The following is a 20565-nucleotide window of genomic DNA, read 5'->3' on the forward strand; positions in this document are numbered from 1 at the left end:
GAAGAAGATAGAAGATGCCGCTTGGATGAAGATGTCTACCGGTCCGGATCTCCTCTTCTGCCCGGATAGGATAAAGACTTCTGCCCGATGATGGACTTCTTCAGCCGCCGCTTGGATCAAGACTTCAGCCAGAGGATGGACGTCTTCAGCCCCCGCTTGGGCTTGGATCAAGACATCGGAGCCTGGACCGATCGGTGATACCCAGCGTGGTGAAGACAAGGTAGGAAAATCTTCAGGGGCTTAGTGTTAGGTTTATTTAAGGGGGGTTTGGGTTAGATTAGGGGTATGTAGGTGGTGGGTTGTAATGTTGGGGGGGTATTGTATGTTTATTTTTCCAGGCAAAAGAGCTGAATTCCTTGGGGCATGCCCTGCAAAAGGCCCTTTTAAGGGCTGGTAAGGTAAAAGAGCTTTTCTATTTTTATTTTAGAATAGGGTAGGGCATTTTTTTTATTTTGGGGGGCTTTGTTATTTTATTAGGGGGCTTAGAGTAGGTGTAATTAGCTTCAAATTGTTGTAATATTTTTCTAATGTTTGTAAATGTTTTTTTATTTTTTGTAACTTAGTTCTTTTTTATTTTTTGTACTTTAGTTAGTTTATTTATTTGTATTTATTTGTAGGTATTTTATGTAATTAATTTATTGATAGTGTAGTGTTAGGTTTAATTGGTTAGGATTTATTTTACAGGTAATTTTGTAATTATTTTAACTAGGTAACTATTAAATAGTTATTAACTATTTAATAGCTATTGTACCTGGTTAAAATAAATACAAAGTTGCCTGTAAAATAAATATTAATCCTAAAATAGCTCAATATAATTATAATTTATATTGTAGCTATATTAGGATTTATTTTAAAGGTAAGTATTTAGCTTTAAATAGGAATAATTTATTTAATAAGAGTTAATTTATTTCGTTAGATTTAAATTATATTTAACTTAGGGGCGTGTAAGGGTTAGGGTTAGACTTAGCTTTAGGGGTTAATACATTTATTAGAGTAGCGGCGAGGTCCGGTCAGCAGATTAGGGGTTAATAATTTTAGGTAGGTGGAGGCGACGTTGGGGGCGGCAGATTAGGGGTTAATAAATATAATATAGGGGTCGGCAGTGTTGGGGGCAGCAGATTAGGTGTTCATAGGGATAACGTAGGTTGCGGCGGTGTACGGAGCGGCAGATTAGGGGTTAATTGTATAATGCAGGTGTCAGCGATAGCGGGGGAGGCAGATTAGGGGTTAATAAGTGTAAGGTTAGGGGTGTTTAGACTCGGGGTACATGTTAGGGTGTTAGGTGCAGACTTAGGAAGTGTTTCCCCATAGGAAACATTGGGGCTGCGTTAGGAGCTGAACGCTGCTTTTTTGCAGGTGTTAGGTTTTTTTTCAGCTCAAACTGCCCCATTGTTTCCTATGGGGGAATCGTGCACGAGCAAGTTTTTGAAGCTGGCCGCGTCCGTAAGCACGCTGGTATTGAGAGTTGCAGTGGCGGTAAATTATGCTCTACGCTCCCTTTTTGGAGCCTAACGCAGCCCTTCTGTGAACTCTAAATACCAGCGGTATTTAAAAGGTGAGGGAGAAAAAAAGCCAGCGTTAGCTACGCGGGTCGTTACCGACAAAACTCTAAATCTAGCCGTAAGTTACAAAAAACAACAACATAGTATCAAAAACGGCCGATTTCGCAAAGGCAGTGACGTGCAGTGATAGGAGGCAGGGGAGGCTCTGCCTCCCCTGTCAAATCAGAGAAAAGAAAGTTTTTATTTCTGATTATTAATTTTAAAAAAAATATAAATTTTACTTTTACTTTTTTTTTTTTGTCAAGCCCTCCCCAGGTATGCCCCCCCCCCCTGGTGCCACCCGATGCTGTTATTCCTTCCAACACAACACAGAACATCTGTCTATTCTGACATCCATGTTGCGCAATAAGGAGGCAGTGAGCCATACCGCTGCCCTCCCTGATTGCGCAACCTGAATGCTTAAATATCTTCTTAGCTCATTTTAGCTAAGCGCCACCCAGTGGTGGCTTACCGGGCCCCATACAAGCTCCAATAGAGGTGGTTTTAAAAACCACCTCTATAATGGAGCAGCTAGATCTCAACCAATCAGCAGCATCAGCGCTGCAGGGGAGGTGTGCCTTTCTGCTGGACTTCTTGAATCCGGTGTGACATCACACGCGCGGGAAGAGAAGGCTGTAAGGAGGAAGCTGCTGCTGCTCCATAGAGAGAGACTTTCACTGTCCCTGGCTGCCTGCTGTCACTACACTGTCACACTTCTGTGTGATGTTGATCCAGAGCGCTGAGCGAGCGAGCCGCAAGGAGACAGTAAAAAAACAATATATGGTAATATAATATATAAGATGTAGAAATTACTTGAGGGCACATTTTTCACATTAGTTAATAAATGACTTTTATTACTTTATAAGGTATTTATTTACAATTTGCCCATGCACATTTAAATCCATTACAATAAGCAGACCCCGTAGTCCTACAGCTTTCGTTAGAAACAACAATAGGTTTGAAATAAAAAAAACATGAAGCACAAGATGAGGCTTGACAAAGTACAAAAAAAGCAATTTTTTCTAAGCCCATTAAGTTATGGAGAAATTAAATGTAAAATGGGAAGAAGCTATGTTTCTTTTATAAATATCTAACAACATAAACAAACACACATTAATCATTTGTGACTGGTATCTGATCTGCAGCTTGGCGCAAAAACAATAGCAAACTAAAAGATCATTTAATCAGATGAAGAAAAACATTTCTCCCCCAGTTATTCCACATATATAAATATTTCTAAAATGGAAAAAAGCAAATACTATGACATAAATGCTTAAAGGAACATACTGAATAATACTGATACTGAAAAATGGTCTTTGTTCAATATTAAAGAGAAAGCTTTGAAATTTTTTACTGGTTAAAGTCAATGGCGCATTTGGCACACTTCTGATTGGCCACATCACACACTGAAAAGCAAAAGGCAAAAACTGCTAATGCATTGGGGCGACCTGTGTGGAGGTTAGATTGCAACTTGAGGGGGTCTGTTGCACCTAAAAAAGGAGGGATAGGGATAGTAGGAGCATTGAGTGACGTAGCAATTTATAGATGATACTGCACCTTATAAATCGAATGCTGCTCTTTATATATAATACACTTTAAGTAATATGTCCCCTTAATAGGATATGAAACCCACATTTTTTTCTTTCATGATTCAGATAGAGCATTATCAATTTTGCTTTGTTCTCTTATCTTATTTGGAAAGCAGGAATGTAAGCTTAGGAGTCAAACCAAAAAATGGTCTGGCTCCTAAGCTTACATTGCTGCTTTTCAAATAAGATACCAAGAGAATTAAGCTTAAATTAGAAGGTTGCTTAAAATTGCATGCTGTATCTGAATCATGAAAGAAAAAAATTGGGTTTCATATCCCTTTAAGATATTAATTTTGGTAGTGTAGCTTACATTAAAAGGGACATAAAAGTATCTAATGCATTAAATAATTTTATTATTGCACTATTTCATGCATATAACTATATTTTCAGACCCGGCAAAAACATTGTTAAAATAAGCTCCAGAGCAGCAATACACTAGGAACTACATTAACACATTTTGTTGAGCCAATAACAAGAGACATTTGAGTTTAGCCACCAATCCACCAGCTAGCTCCCAGTAGTGCAATGCTGCTTCTGAGATTACCTAGAGAACAAATTAAAATTGATAATACAAATTAACTTAAAAAGTAAAATTGATAATACAAATTAACTTAAAAAGCTTCTATTTTGCATAGGAATTCTGTGCCCTGTGTACAGCTGTTGCCTTTGTTCTGTGTATAGGGTTTTGCATGTGTTTGTCATGTATAGATGCTAGTATAATGTATTGTGCAGTGCATATGGGTTTATCTATGTTTTATCTGTAAAAGTGTGGCTTGTGTTTCTATGTGTATTTTGCATCCTGTGTGAAAGAATATAATATATGCTTTTGTATATATACTGTAATTATATTTTATGATATTTCAAGTTTATTTTGTTTCTGCAAAAAAGTTTCTTGTCAGTCCTTTTGTCTGTATATTCTGATTTTTGTTGTTGCTGATATATATATATATATATATATATATACCACAGGTGTGTGCTACATTCTATTATTTTGCAGTTGTGTATGCTCTGTGCTATATGGATAACTGTGGATATGGTTTATACATGTTGGAGTAAGTCAGGTTTGATTATGTGTTTAACTTCTCTGCAGGCTTTAATAGAAAATCTTGCCATTTTATGTGATTGTGTTCATGTAGTCAGCCAGCATAACCGTGAAATACTTGGTATATTATTATCACGTATTTCATGGTCTTGCTGGCTGACTACATGAACACAATAACATAAAATAGCAATCTTTTCTATTAAACCATGCAGAGAAGTTAAACACATAATCAAACTGGTATTAAAACTCATTAGGAAATTTGTCATTTTTCCAATTCTTCCCACTGTCCACAAAACAAATAAAATATTTGTACCACTACCTCCTCAAGTAAACAACAACATCATCTGCAAATTCTACTGCTAAATCCAATTCTCAAAAAATGGCAGTCTTGACAGCAGCAAGATAAAAGAAAAAAAAGTTACATCAAAAGTTACATCAAAGAAAATAATACTCAGGGTGGGTGACTGTAGTGTCCCATACATATCTGGTACAAGAGTCTGTTATTCCACCGGGCATTAATCTGTTTGTCTATGTTATGTTGTGAGGCCCTATCCTAGTTCTGAGAAGCATGCTTTGTCAAAGTACCTAGCATCACTGAGTAAGCTACATAGTTTTATAATTAGTAAGTAACCCACTTCCTATTTCAGTCATGATGAGCGTTTCTTTTAAATTATCATCTGATCCAAAGCTATTATTTAATATGTTCTGCAATATACTTACCAAGGTCAAAGAGTGACCATTGTGTTACACTAGAACCCCTCCCCCCCCCCCTCTTAAGGTATATAAGAATATAGGAGCCCAAAAGTAACCCCTCTTATGTTTAGGGGATTTTATTTTATTTACTTTATTTACTTGTTTATTATTTTAAAATGCCTCCATAATTTTTTTTACTGCGGCATGCAGGTCCAAGTGTGACCTATTAATCTTCTAGGAGGTCTATATAACTATAAAAAGAAAGGTTTTAATTATATTTGCCTAATTATCATTTGTATGTACTTAAGAGCATATGTCATTTTTATGTTGTGAGAATTGTACTTATCTTTGTATTTTCTGGCTCATGGCAAATTTCATCTGCTTTGTGATTGTTTCTAAAACCTCAATAAAATAAATATTAAATTTATTTTTTTTATAAATCATATATATATAAAAAACCTCTGCAATATATTTTCATTATTTATTTTGTCCCCTTTTCCTGTAATTCCATTCTGAAATGATGAGCTTTTCAGTTCTTGTTATAAATGGAAGTGCAGAACACCACATATCCATTGACTGCAAACTCTAGTGACCTATTTATAACTGTCCCTAATTGGCCACAGCAGAGAAGGTAACCTAAGTTACAACATGGCAGCTCCCATTGTTTTATAGACATTAAAACTTTACACTTATTTTGTCAGTATTTAAACAGCTAATGAGACTTTAAAAATTACATCTGCATGTTATTCTCAGACTAATGTTTTCTTTGAATACATCATTCTATCTAACATTTATTTAGTGTTTAATGTTCCTTTAACTAAAGATGAAGTAAATTGATAAGTTGTTTAAAATGTCATGTTCTGTCTAAATTATGAAAGTTTAATTTTGATTCTACTGCCCCTTTAAGTGAACACTTAAAATTGATTAGTTCAGATTTTGTTGTTAGCATAATTGTAAATCTATTCTGATGTATTAAACGAGGATTAACAGTCCTTAATCATATTCCATTCACATGTTTGGGTTGATTGAAACTGTAATTGTATTGTGGCTCAATTATAAACTGCAGTTTTATCTCGTATCATCGAATAAGAGTTGAAAATTGCAGTTTACCCATAGGGATGGCTCAGAATTTGGTTAAAATATAATTAGGCCATGGTGACATGTACAAGACAATCAGTTGGACTAAAAGCTAGTTCAGAGTTTAAAAGCAATTTTTAAAACTGATACATTGCATACAAGGGGAAATTACATTAAAGGGCCGTCCGGATAGAGCATGTAATTTTCTGACTATCGACCTTGGTCTACTGTGTATATAACCCCTACAAAGGGGGTTAAACATACAGTAAATGCCCTTTGTGGGGGTTAAATATACAGTAGAGCGGGACTAGTGCATGTCATTTTTCAACTATAATGGCCCTTTAAAGGAATATTTAAATGGAAGCAAAATCACAATACACTTTACACAGCAGTGTTCACGTCATTTTGGAATATTTTGTTTAAAATAATAAAAAAACAGCATTCCTGTACCAATAAACTGTTTATATGCATTGCATTTCTACTCCATTTGTATAACTCTAGTAAACATTTCAGTTATGAATAATGTATTCTAATTGAAAAGAAATTAAAGGGACAGTCTAGGCCAAAATAAACTTTCATGATTCAGACAGGGCATGTAATTTTAAACAATTTTCCAATTTACTTTTAATCCAATTTTGCTTTGTTCTCTTGGTATTCTTAGCTGAAAGCTTAACCTAGGAGGTTCATATGCTAATTTCTTAGACCTTGAAGCCCACCTCTTTCAGATTGCATTTTAACAGTTTTTCACCACTAGAGGGTGTTAGTTCACGTATTTCATATAGATAACACTGTGCTCGTGCACGAGAAGTTATCTGGGAGCAGGCACTGATTGGCTAGACTGCAAGTCTGTCAAAAGAACTGAAAAAGGGGCAGTTTGCAGAGGCTTAGATACAAGATAATCACAGAGGTTAAAAGTATATTATTATAACTGTGCTGGTTATGCAAAACTGGGGAATGGGTAATAAAGGGATTATCTATCTTTTAAAACAATAAAAATTCTGGTGTAGACTGTCCCTTTAAGATGAATTATTATTCAGGTGAATAATTCTCTGTGTTTAATCTTTTAAGATTTTCTACACTGAAAGCTATGCAAAGTATGCTCGAAATACACATATTTTTATATTTGCTTATGCATGTAATGATTAGAGAAGTGTATCACATGAATGTATCCTAGATGTAGAAACAATTATTATACCATTGAAGCCTGTAATCTCAGTGGATTAGGTGTAGTAGTGATCCGTTAGTAAACGCAATGCTGTTGAGTCTCCATAACCTGCTCAAGTAGAGGATGTATGAGATGGAGCTTGAGATCTAACATCAACTGGTTCTTCATAGCCACAACTACAACTTCAATATCGCATGTAACATCTGCAGATATGGTAGCCATTTTAAAAGCTAATTTACATAAATCATAGTGAACTATATACAGCAAAGTAAGCCCAATGCTTCTGCACAAAAAACGGATGGTTTATCAAAGTTCTCTGACTTTGCCGAGTGATGTTGCAACTTTATCCTGAAAGGTTTCCGAACACACACACTGCTAAGGGATGGAAGGATGGCAAAAGATACCGCCACACAGATCTTTATATAGCTTTATTAGTATGTGGCCATCTTGTAGTGCCAGCAACCGGAAGACTCTTACATCTCTTTGAAACAGTGTTTTAAAAATAAAAATACACTTTTTTAATACAACTTTCACATATATGCCCTTGTAACCGGCCATCAAAAAGCCCACTTTTAAAATAAACCCCCTATGTAAGTTTTTTTTTTTTAACAATGTTTTTTATTAAAGTTTTCATATTCGTCATACAAACATATGAATAATGTATACTTTCCATAAAGTATATCATCTTCCAGAGATCTATGTACAATAATCAGTCCATAAGACAGTCCATATAATTCCTCTGGTTATATGCTATAATAAAACAGCATCCATAAATCTTCTTAGCTTATTTGAGAAAACTATTTTCTCTTGATTCCAATATCAATTAAACAAACAATAACCATAAATATAAACAAAACTCAACTGTGATCCTACTGGAGTAGTTTTGACTATGCTATTCCTTTAGATGTTTGCCTTAAAGGGACATTCAACACTTCCCTTAACATTATTTGCGCTAGAAATATAAGAACCGAAGATCCGCCTGCAGTATATCCCTCCTGCCACGCGCATGCAATTTCTGTCCAAGGACTGGATTCTGATTTGATGATGATTTGACGAAGAAGGCAGCTACATAACGGTGGGGGGAGTCCGGCTGCCATATTTACCCGGTATTACACAAGTTACCGAAAGTGATTACTACAGAAGCAAGGCGGCATGGCAGGAGGGATATACTGCAGGTGGATCTTCGGTTCTTATATTTCTAGCGCAAATAATGTTAAGGGAAGTGTTGAATGTCCCTTTAAGAGGGATTTAGGAAGTAGGAGAGGGAGAGAGGGAGGAGAGAGAAAGAAAGAGAGGAGATGAGGTAAACTCAAGAGTAGGAAAAGAGATCCCAGAGGGAGTCATAACAATGTTAAGTGGAGTAAGAAGGTGTAAATAGGTTATTCTGTTGTTCCCTATATAAGTTTTAATTGCCAGGTGATCACTGTGGTAATAGTGATCACTTGGTGTGAATAAATGTCCATTTATTGGAATAGAGGCTCATGGAAGCTCCTATGTGCAGATCAAAGTTACATAACTATACCAAAAGGCTCTTATTTATATGAGGATAACCCCTTGTTATAGAGTTTAGGGGAAACACACACACTGTTAATTCTTACCTGGTTTAATAAAATTTTAATTGAAAAAATATTTTTTTCACAGTTTTTATATACAGTTATAAATATAATGCTGTACTTATCAAGCTCTGTAGCATGTACAATAATCAAGGTTCCATATTCCACAGAAGAAAAAAAAAAGTACTGGAAAAGCAGGCAAACTAAATATTGAAAATGCATTGTAAATTATTTTCTGAAGGCATAATTAAACCTTTTTACGGAATGTCAATTTTATGGTTTTTTTTTTTGGTTTTTTTTATACTGTTTATGCTCATTTTCTTTTATATCTAATAAAACATTTCATTTCTGTTACAGAGCACAATCTTTCTTACCAGCAATTCCAGGAGCCCGAGTGGAAGTTATAGAAGACCGGCTACTAAATCAAGAGAAGACAACCACAATTCTATTAGACCAAGCCTTCAAGATTAAAGAAGATGTGTTATTGATGAGAGGAAACCGCGGAATGCAATGGGACGTTATGACACAGAAGTTCCTTGAAAATCACATGCAGACAATTACACAAGTAGTCAAGCAGCTTAGCAAAGACATTGAGGTATTTTCTAACCTTCTGGCAAATAAATAGACGACTGCTGTTCTTTATGTTCCATTAACAGTTTTTGATGTCATTAAGGATGGATTTTTCATGTTTTATTTTAAAGATTGTTCTCGTATGTGTCAATTAAAGGGCAGAGCTATATTACTATTGTTACTACTCGCTGTGGTATTGTCTTTTTCTCCTATGACGTCCTGCTATTTTAACCTCTTATGGATGCCTACTGGTAACGCGAAAACCCAAAAATTTTATTTAATTATTCAGATAGAGAATACAATTTTAAAAAAAGTTTCTAATTTACTTCTATTATCAAATTTGCTTCGCTCTCATGTTATTCTTTGTTGAAGGGATACCTAGGAAATAGTGCTGTCATCCAGTGCTCCTACTAATGTATAACATTGTTGCCAAACTGCTGCCATATAGTGCTGTAGACACGTGCACACTTATGAGCTTACATCCCAGATTTTCAACAAAGGATAACAAGAAAACAAATACAATTTGATAACAGAAGTAAATGTAGAATGTTGGAGTAATGTGTGGGTCATGCTTGCATGGCATCGGATTCGGAAGTCAAGATTTGTCATTTTTGTCAAAACAGATCTTAAGCGTATAAACATGATTTTTTAATTCATATTAAGCCCTTCTATTTATGTATTAGCCATGCAGAAATACAAGTGGTGCCTTTAAAGAAAAGATGATAGCTAATGCTTATTTATGCAGTAGACACAAGGGAGCTGATTCACAGCAGTATGGTTTCTCTTGTTGGCAGTAATTGATCATCGCCATTGTCCTCTTTTGTCCTCAAAATGAAACTTTCAGGGCTCAGACAGAGCAGGTAATTTTAAAAACCATTCCAATTATTTTCAATTAGTCCTAAAGCCCGTTTACACGGGCCATTTTTTGCAGTACAGCGGTCCCACCCCTTGCTCTCTCTCTCTCTCCCTCTCTTTTGTTCTCTCCCCCTTCTCTTTTGTTCTCTCTCTCTCTCCCCCTCTCTTTTGCTCTCTCTCCCTCTCTTTTGCTCTCTCTCTCTCCCACCTCTCTTTTGCTCTCTCTCCCCCTCTTGATTTCTCTCCCCCTCTCTTTTGCTCTCTCTCTCGCCCTCTCTTTTGCACTCTCTTCCCCCTCTCTTTGCGCTCTCTTTCCCCCCTCTCTTTTGCTCTCCCTCTCCCCCCTTCTTTTGCTCTCTCTTTCTCCCCTCTCTCTTTTACATTCTCTCTCCCTCCCCTCTTTTGCTCTCTCTTCCCCTCTCTTTTGCTCTCTCTCTCTCCCCCCTCTCTTGCTCTCTCTCCCCCCTCTCTTTTGCTTTCTCCCATCTCTCTTTTGCTCTCTCCCTCTCTCTCTCTCGCACCCTCCCCCTCTCTATTGCACTCTCTCTCCCCCTCTCTTTTTCGCTCTCTCCCCCCTCTCTTTTGCTCTCTCTTCCTCTCTCTTTTGCTCTCTCTATCTCTCCCCTCTTTTGCTCTCTCTCCCCCTCTCCTTTGCTCTCTCTATCTCCCCCCTCTCTTTTGCTCTCTCTCTCCCCCTCTCTTTTGCTCTCTCTCCCCCTCTCTATTGCTCTCTCTCCCCCCTCTATTGCTCTCTCTCCCCCTCTCTTTTGCCTCTCTTCCCCCTCTCTTTTGCACTCTCTCTCCCCCCTCTCTTTTGCACTCTCTCTCCCCCCTCTCTTTTGCACTTTCTCCCCTCTCACTTTTGTGCTCTCTCCCACTCTCTTTTGTGCTCTCTCTCTCCCTCTCTCTTTTGCACTCTCTCTCCCCCTTTTTTTGCTCTCTCTACCCCCTTTATTTTGCTCTCTCCCCCTCTCTTTTGCTCTCTTTCTCCCCGCTCTCTTTTGCTCTCTGTCTCCCCCTCTCTTTTGCTCTCTCTCTCCCCCTCTCTTTTCCTCTCTCTCCCCTCTCTTTTGCTCTCTCTCTCTCTTCACTCTCTTTTGCTCTCTCTCTGCACCCTCTCTTTTGTTCTCACTCCCCTCTCTTTTGCTCTCACTCCCCTCTCTTTTGCTCTCTCTTCACTCCCTTTTGCTCTCTCTCCCCTCTCTTTTGCTCTCTCTCCCCCCTCTCTTTTGCTCTCACTCCCCTCTCTTTTGCTATCTCTTCCCTCTTTTGCTCTCTTCCCCTCTTTTGCTCTCTCTCCTCTCTCTTTTGCTCTCTCTCTCATCTCTTTTGCTCTCTCTCATCTCTTTTGTTTCTCTCTCCAGTCTCTTTTGCTCTCTCTCCCCTCTCTTTTGCTCTCTCTCCCCTCTCTTTTGCTCTTCCCCCCCTCTCTTTCGCTCTCTCTCTCCCCTCTTTTGCTCTCTCTCTCCCCCGTCTTTTGCTCCCCTACCCCTCTCATTTGCTCTCTCTCGCCTTCTCTTTTGCTTTCTCTCCCACCTCTCTCTTTCTCTCTCCCCACCTCTCTGTTGCTCTCTCTTGCTCTCTCTCCCCCCTCTCTGTTGCGCTCTCACCCATCATGCCCCGCCCCCGCCCCATCATGCCTACATTTCTCGCGGTGGACAGGTTAGTTTGTTGAAGGCCAGGTGTGTTTGTCCTTGAGCAGTCTCTACTGCGCATGACAGCTTCGGACAAACACACACTGACCTTTAATATTATAGGATGTGTTAACCAGTACATGTTCATGGAAATATTTTGTATATTTATGTTAACTGTCACAGCTCTTTTAATACAATCTACCTAATTATGGGATTGCTGGTTAATATCTAGTACAGGTACAAATACACAAATTCAAAATTCCAAAATCCAGAATTATTGTGAAATCCAGATTTTTTCATTAATATTTTTAAAAAAATAAAATGATTAAATAAAACCAATTTTCACCACCAGTAAGTCAAAATCTTCTCTGCCTGTATATTTGTCACTGTACTATTGTTTTGATGGTTCTATATATACAAAAGTATTGAAAATTATATAAAACTCAATTTAGGTTACATGTAAATATTGCCTAAATTACATAAGATACTCTTGTCTATACTTAGTCCCATTCCCTCTCTAAGATCTCCCATTTTACAGGTGTAAATGTACAAATATTCTGAAATCCAAACTATTCTGAAATCCAACCCTTTACATTTCCAAGCAATTTGGATAAAAGGTTTTCTACCTGTATGTCCAAAACTCTAAAAAATAAACTATGTTGAAGTAATGCTTCATTAAGACTTCCTGTTAAAAAGCTTTTTGAATTGATGCCCACAATAAATTAAATTTTTTTTGGCTAATGATTATGTTATGGATTATTCGGTTTTCATCCCAGTGTCATTTCTTTGGCACAAATGCTCTTATACTTTGAAAGGGACAAAACACTTTTTTTATTTATGCTTATATAAATTAAAAGAAGTACAAAAGCAAGTTGACATATTTATATGCATAAGGGTAAAGTTTGATGAAGAATTTATTTTGTTTATGGCATGAAAATATAATGTATTCTTTCTTACCTGACAAATTATTTTTTTTCAATGATGAGAGTCCATTATCACTGGGATTATACTTCTTGCCACTAGAAGAAGGCAACTATTCTCAAATCTCTGAGAGTACTTAATCCATCCTACCTCTCTGGTATTATAGACTGACATATAGCCAAGCAAGGAAGAAGTAGGAAAGGACAAAGAAGGAAAAATGAGGTAGAGACAAAAACTGCAGGCAGAAATTGTTTAATAAATTTAATGAAATTGGGCTTGTCTCCTGGACTATCACCACAATGAAAGAAATTCAGTTATCAGGTAAGCATAAATTATATTTTCTTTTATAAGGTAATGAGAGTCCACAAACCATTACTCTTGGGAACTAATACCCAAGCTGTTGAGTCTACGAGTAAACATTTTTGAAAGGCAGGCATCTAATTTCTAGACACTGCTGCCTGGAGGCGGAGCTGTATCTCCCAGAAAGGCCAAGCTGGATAACTATCAGCTTTTTGTCTGGCTACAATTACCACAATCACCTCAAGAAAACAATGGGGCAGATATATCAAGCTCTGTATGGAGCTTGATGCCCCTGTTTCTGTGAGAGTCTTCATGCTCACCGGAAACAGAAGTTATGAAGCAAAGGTCTAAAGACGGCAGCTCAATAACTTGTCCGCCTGCTCTGAGGCCATGGACAGAAATCAACCCGATCGAATACAATCGTGTTGATTGACACCCCCTGCTAGTGGTCGATTGGCCGCAAATCTACAGGGGGCGACATTGCACCAGCAGTTCACACGCTACATTGTTTCATGTCCGCTTGCACTTTGATAAATCTACCCAAGTGAGTCCAAAATAAAATAGTATAGTAATGCCGCACATGATGTGAAATAGTTTCATATCTAGAACAGTCAGAAAAAGGCTTTTGCCATTAGAGGTTCATTGGAACATGAAAGAGAAGAAACATTCTTCTGGTAAGCCTTGGTATAAAGCTTATTCTGTAACACTAGGAAAACTAAGATTATAACCTATGGATCTTGAAGAGATTGTGACCAGACCTTCTGCCCTAAGCGTATATGGTTTGTGTGCACCCTTAATACTGATTGTATAAAGTAAGAAAGCTTTTTTGAGTATTTGGCCTTGTTCCAACTGAGAATGAACTTCCAGGAGGATACATAAGATGCTTACTTATGTGAAGGAGAGGAGGAATTGTGGTTCCTAGATTGACTAAGCAAAATATATTATAAATAAAAATCTAAATTCGAAAACTGGGACAACTGACCACGAATTCTGCAACAAGACTCCTCTGGTCAAAAACTGCTAACACCATAATCTTAGCGTTAAAGTTGAGTATATCACAAGAGAAGGCATTAACTGATCTTAGAAGTTTCAAACAATGTTGAAAAACTCAATAAGGAATCCTCTGATATTTGAACAGGTTGCTGAAATGCCTTTCTATGAAAGAATTTAAAATTTCAGTCCAGAGGGTCTTTGAAAGATGTACTATCCTGGATGTTTATCAGTGACTGACTCCTGAACATCCGATTCAGCTTCAGAAGACAGACCTAAGGAGTTAAGAGTCTGATTCATTGAAAAGTTGTTTAGCTGATCTGATCTTGTGAGATTCAGAAATGCTAGTTAAACTGACTGTAGGAGAATTGACAGAAATAGAGTTTTTGCAGTTACTTGGAGGGACATAACCACCAATATCTCATACATTGAGAGCACCAGATTCCTTTTGAGAAAAGAACAGCAATAAATTAGTTAGCATGCATAAAATGATCCATACAAAAATTGGAAAGCTGAGCTGAAAGTTATTCACAGCTACAAATCTGTAAACACACAGTTAAATAGAGTAGTAATGTAATCTGTGGATCCACACTCTAATATGGATATAATGTTATAGAAATGGGGAACAGTTCTAGTATGCTTGTATATAATAATAATAAATGATAACAAACAGACAAATAAAACCACATTTTAGGGGGGGTATCTGGGCGGCGGCTATACCAGGTCGCAATATCAGAAGCTGCTTAGAAAAATATGGTAATCCAGTGGTTATCTTCCATCAACTACACCATCCTTCTGTGGAGACACTAGACTTAGCACCCATATGATATGCTGATTAGCACCATACCAAACTCAATGTGCTTTTAATATCTGGGACTTGATCCGGACCGCGGAGGACTTGGGCGGCGGCCTTTTCATGAGACCTCGGCACATATCTGTATATCAGGGTTGAGCAGCTTCTACACAGTGTCAGAGACTTCCGGGCTTCACAGTAGAACAGGAAGAAGCAAGCAGCCAGGGAAACGTAGTTGAGATAAAAAGCTATTCTTTATTGGTAACATATAAAAACAAAAAGAGCCTCAGCTCTGCATTGGCAATCCAGGGTCTCTAACGACAACTGCAGACATGTTTCGTGAGGATCCTCCACACTTGATCACTGCTCAAGTTGATCACTCTTGGGCTTGATATATTAGAGGTGTTTTAAGCTTACTGGTGTGTATCTACGGAACCAGTAAGCTTAAAACACCTCTAATATATCAAGCTTACTGGTGTGTATCTACGGAACCAGTAAGCTTAAAACACCTCTAATATATCAAGCCCAAGAGTCATGACGACATGACTTATTCCGTACATACAGTCCGTCCATTGAATTGAATACTTCTTTTAATTCGAATCCCTCACACAATTTGAACTAAGACAGATATTTCAAGAATATATGGATATCCCAGTCCATAGGTGACAGTATATTAGACCTATCAGTGGCTGACGATTAAATCAGCATCCATACAAATAGGATCAAACTACTAGATCCTCTTTGTAAGCTCCGAGGCTAATCATCTAGTTAATCATAGAGTTAACTTGTAAGGCTCACTTTTTTACTCTCTTTCAGTCTCAATCTATTATAATACCATAGATCCAAGGAGTCTACAATTTTGAGCTTTGCCAATAGTTCAAAATAGATATGGTATCCCCTTAGACCCATCTAGAGGGTTAACATTTATTTATATATTTTATATACATATATGTAAATCTACATGAACTAGAACTAAAAATATGCATTGTAAATTAAGATTTTGAAATAAGTTTTTAAGATTCACTAATAGACCCTTGCCCATTCTAGCTACTTATACCCTAATTTAAAGGGACATTCTCACTCTAAAACTTGGAGCGACAGAATTGAAAGCAAAAGGACTGGCATGACCCACGGGACGAGTCACATAACCAATATGGCCATAAATCGCTGACATCTCCCAAACTTTTAGGTTGGAATTCTTTAGGCTGAGTAGCTTTTAGGCTGAAGTTTTAAAATCAAAGCCACAAGTATAGCCTTGATTGGAGATATAACTCACAGATTGTCCTTAATCCCAGAAACCTTTCAATCTTTTAGCCTTAAAGATAAGCCTATAGGTTTTAGTATGAGATATTTTTATTAATAAGGGCACCCCATTTTTTCAGTTTTTCCACCTTTCTAAGTTGGTTCACAAACCCCCTTATGTAATGTTCTCAAAGCGGGACCAGCAGCCCGCACCCTACTTTCCAACTACTAAGACTAGAGTAGGTCTGTTTATCAGTTTTCCTCAGAGTAACAACCAGCATAGCAGTCACATAGAACGGCATGGAAACATGCCAGATTCGCACCCTACTCTACTCTCTCTCTCTCTCCCCTTAGACCAAACAGGTCAATGAGATACCCTTCCCCTTTTTTTATATCAGTGCTATATAGATATAGACGATATATATGTTTTTTATATAAATGCTGGTTTTATAAATAATCCTCTGCTCCGTTTCTACTTATACAACCCTGATTAGTTAGTCCATTTTATGAAATTGGTATGGCATTATTTATACTAAAACTAATACAAGAGCTGGAAACGATTAGAAGAATATTCAGAATTCTGTTTCATTTCATGTACTCTTAGACAATTATTATTCCCCACTACATGGTGAGAACATTAAGAATTTATTATGTTCCACTACAGCGTGACATCATTAAGTATGCAGTTTTGAACACCCCAGTTGTAGCGTGACATATTCTGGCTTCTAGAATAACCCAACACACTGCAAGCTAAGTGCCGTAGTAGTACATGACGGAGCTTTCCCAGCGATCAGCTGTGGAATGTAAACACGGAACGAGGGCCAATCAAGCTCCGTTTCCTGTGAATACACAAGCCAATGACAAGCCAGAGTGTCCGTAGTGGATATAGCAACTATTCGGCTGAATAAATACAAATGAGCCGTTCACGACAGGAATAATACCTGTGAATATAGGATTAAAACTGTCCAAAAATGAGTATATGCTGGAATAGAAGCTGTCCAAGAATATATATATGATATTTAGAAAAAGGTTGTTATAAAGTTGAGCTGCCTGTTAGAAAACGGTAACAAAGAAACTTTGTCATTGAAACGGATATAGCATCTGTCATCTTGCAATAACCAATACTCATATAAATTAGCCTTCATATAAGTACAAATGTTTGTCAGACAACATGTTTAAATCACAAATGTGCATTGAAGGGATTGGACATCACCAAACAACAATAGAAGCAGTTATGTATACGTAGAAAAAAACGGCTTTTTAAAAAATTTAAAAATTTAAAAGATTAAAAAATAAAAAATATTGATGTGACAAGTATACACGCACTCTTCATGCAGCCAAAACAATCAGCTGTTTTTTGATATGTAAACAAAAGGCAAAAGACCAATTAGATTAGAGAATCTGAATAGATTGTAGCCAATCACTGGCCACTAAAATCGTAAGGCATATTTGTAAGACTTAAGTCAACTTTAGGACAAGACTCATATTTGTTATTTGTTTTTTACTATATTACATATAAATTTGATTAACATTGGTAAGAATGTACATCTGGAAGCATAAAGAAACAAGTTGTTAAAAACGGACTTTGCAGGACTTCCGGTTTGCCCCACTTCCGTTTTTTCACCAGCCCTAATTGATTCCATTTGTAATAGGGTATATAAAGCTGCCAGCTTACAAACAATACCAGTCTTGATAAAGGCCCACATAGCTGGGCCGAAACGCGTTGACAAGCAGCTGGTAAGCTCTTTTCCAATCTTTTAATACTAGTTTGGACAATTTTGTACATGTTATTTTATTTTTACAGGACATTATCAGTCATGGAGGATTAAGACCAATAGGATAACCATCACAAGATTTTCACCACCCGGATCACCACGACACTTCTCACCACTAGGAAATAAATATAATACACCACAACACTTCTCACCACTAGGAAACAAGTTTGTGTTTAACTTTCATTTTTGTGCCTTTGCTCTTGGATTACAATTTAGCAGGATTGTGACACTTATATATTTATTTTTGGATAATTTGGATATTTTTGATATTGGACACCAACTGTTTTTTCTGTTTTTTCTGTTGCACTTAGCACACTTGAATTTTAATTTTGAATTTTCTATTTTTAATTCTTAATTTAGAATTTTGTGTTTTTGAATTTTTGAATTTTAGATTTTTAATTTTAATTTTTAATTTTATTTCTCACCTTTTTTATATATTTTTCTACTTTTCCATAAGCCACACACTCACACTGCAACACGTGTGGTTTAACCTCCTAATGAAGTACATCACCAGTTAGATTCCTGTTTTTAGCCACATTGTTCGAGGCAGAGTTTTTATTGTTAGCTAGGTGGATCCACCAGTTTATTGTTTTATTGTAACGTATCATTTTTTATTATTGTATATGTGTATATATATATATATATATATATATATATATATTTACCTTTATTAAATTAAACTACATGTGTGTTTGCTAACCATTTAAAAGATACACTAGATTTATTGCACCTGCCTTAGGCGCTTCTTACATCCTATCATCCATTTCCACTTATTGGCCGGCTAGGCGTCCTTTGTTAGAAGCTATTGGTGCACAGTTCAGGCGTTTTACCCACCACCGTAGTACTTACTGGAATCAGGATATTTGTTTGCTGCGGCCACTTCAAGTCAGAATACCCACCCATAGATGGCAATATATCTCAATGACTGTTTCCCACTTACTACACCATCTCTAATTACATAGCCTAATACTACATTTGATTTCTAGCAAGCACATTATACTTTACTATGTACAGCCTTTACATAAACTCACTTGCTGTGTTCATAATTCCTTTCAGCCCACAAGTAGCTCTATATCATGATAGGTTACCTCCACCAGTTTTGATAGATTTTAATAGGTCCAAGAGTTGCCCTTATAATAGCAGGAGGTGGTTATACCTTAAAATGGAGGTTATAATTAATTCGGAATACAGTTTTTATATATTTTTTTTCCTCACTGGGCTCAAGTGACCTTAATAATTAATGTGTCATTATGATGTTCATGGAAGCTCCTGACTATGCTATTAACACACCCTATCGTTCTTTTATTATTATCTTCCCCCTAGGCCAGAGAGAGACCTATTAGTTTTGCTAAACTCCCTGGTGGTGGTTCCAAAAGTGGCCCTTCTGGTCAGTGAGAGGACCGCAACTTACAATGATATTTCAGTCACATAGGTCACTATAGTTCATAGAATATTTATTTCTATTTTCTATTCTTTATGCCCTAACATAGTAATACTTATTGTGCAGCATGTATTACCTAAATTATACTGTTTTCTATGTATTTTAAATGTTTGTTTTGACATTGCTAAAACCTCAATAAAACAAAATGATTATATATATATCTAAAATTAATAATGCAAAATTGATTATGCAAATAAAAGCAGTAGTGAAGACATGGAAGGAATATAAAAATCAGGATCCCAGCGCAGTAAGGGCCGAGAAAATATAACGGCTAGATTACGAGTTTTGCGTTATGAGCGGCACGGTGCTAACTTGCAAGTTATTGTCACTGCTCATTTACCTAAAGCGCTGGTATTACAGGTTTGCAAAAACCCGGCTTTATCAGGCAATATGCAAGCGTAAAGCAAAATTGAGCTCCATACCGCACTCCAATACCAGCGCTGCGGTGAGCTGGTTTTACGTGCTCGTGCACAATTTCCCCATAGACATCAATGGGGAGAGCAGGCTGAAAAAAACCCACCTGCAATAAAGCAGCGTAAAGCTCCGTAACGTAGCCCTATTGATTTTTATGGGGAAACTAAATTTATGTTTACACCTAACACCCTAACATAAACCCTGAGTCTAAACACCCCTAATCTGCCACCCCCGACATCGCCAATACCTACATTATACTTATTAACCCCTAATCTGCTGCCCCCGCCACCGCCGCCACCGACATTACAGTTATTAACCCCTAATCTGCCGCCCCAATGTCGCCGCCACCTACATTACACTTATTAACCCCTAATCTGCCGCCCTCAATGTTGCCGCCACCTACATTACACTTATTAACCCCTAATCTGCCGCTTCGTTGAGGACTTCTGCCGCTTCGTTGAGGATGGATGTCGGGTCTTCAAAAACTGTAAGTGGATCTTCGGGGGTTAGTGTTAGGCTTTTTTAAGGGTTTATTGGGTGGGTTTTATTTTTAGATTAGGGGGTTGGGCACTTGAAAAAGAGCTAAATGCCCTTTTAAGTGCAATGCCCATCCAAATGCCCTTTTCAGGGCAATGGGGAGCTTAGGTTTTTTTAGTTAGGATTTTATTTGGGGGGTTGGTTTTGTGGGTTTTACTGGGAGCTGATTTCTTTGGGGCAATGCCCCGCAAAAGGCCCTTTTAAGCGCTATTGGTAGTTTAGTTTAGGCTAGTTTTTTATTTTTATTTTGGGGGGCTTTTTTATTTTGATAGGGCTATTAGATTAGGTGTAATTAGTTTAAATATCTGATTATTTCTTTTTTTTGTGTAATTTAGTGTGTTTTTTTTTGTAATTTAGGTAATTGTATTTAATTAATGTAATTGATTTAATTGTAGTGTAAGGTTAGGTGTTAGTGTATGTCAGGTTAGGTTTT

At 37.1% G+C, this 20565-nt stretch overlaps 1 protein-coding gene across 1 annotated transcript in view; it reads left to right on the forward strand.

The window, feature by feature from the left end:
- FAM81B (family with sequence similarity 81 member B) overlaps positions 1-20565 on the forward strand; it is a 168366-nt gene that overhangs the window by 32460 nt on the left and 115341 nt on the right. The window contains exon 2 of the mRNA XM_053700473.1: positions 9018-9255. Coding sequence (XP_053556448.1) covers positions 9018-9255 — 238 coding nt within the window. The remainder of the gene's footprint in view (positions 1-9017; positions 9256-20565) is intronic.

Source organism: Bombina bombina, chromosome 2 (assembly GCF_027579735.1).
Source record: "Bombina bombina isolate aBomBom1 chromosome 2, aBomBom1.pri, whole genome shotgun sequence".
In the NCBI taxonomy this organism is placed as follows: domain Eukaryota; kingdom Metazoa; phylum Chordata; class Amphibia; order Anura; family Bombinatoridae; genus Bombina; species Bombina bombina.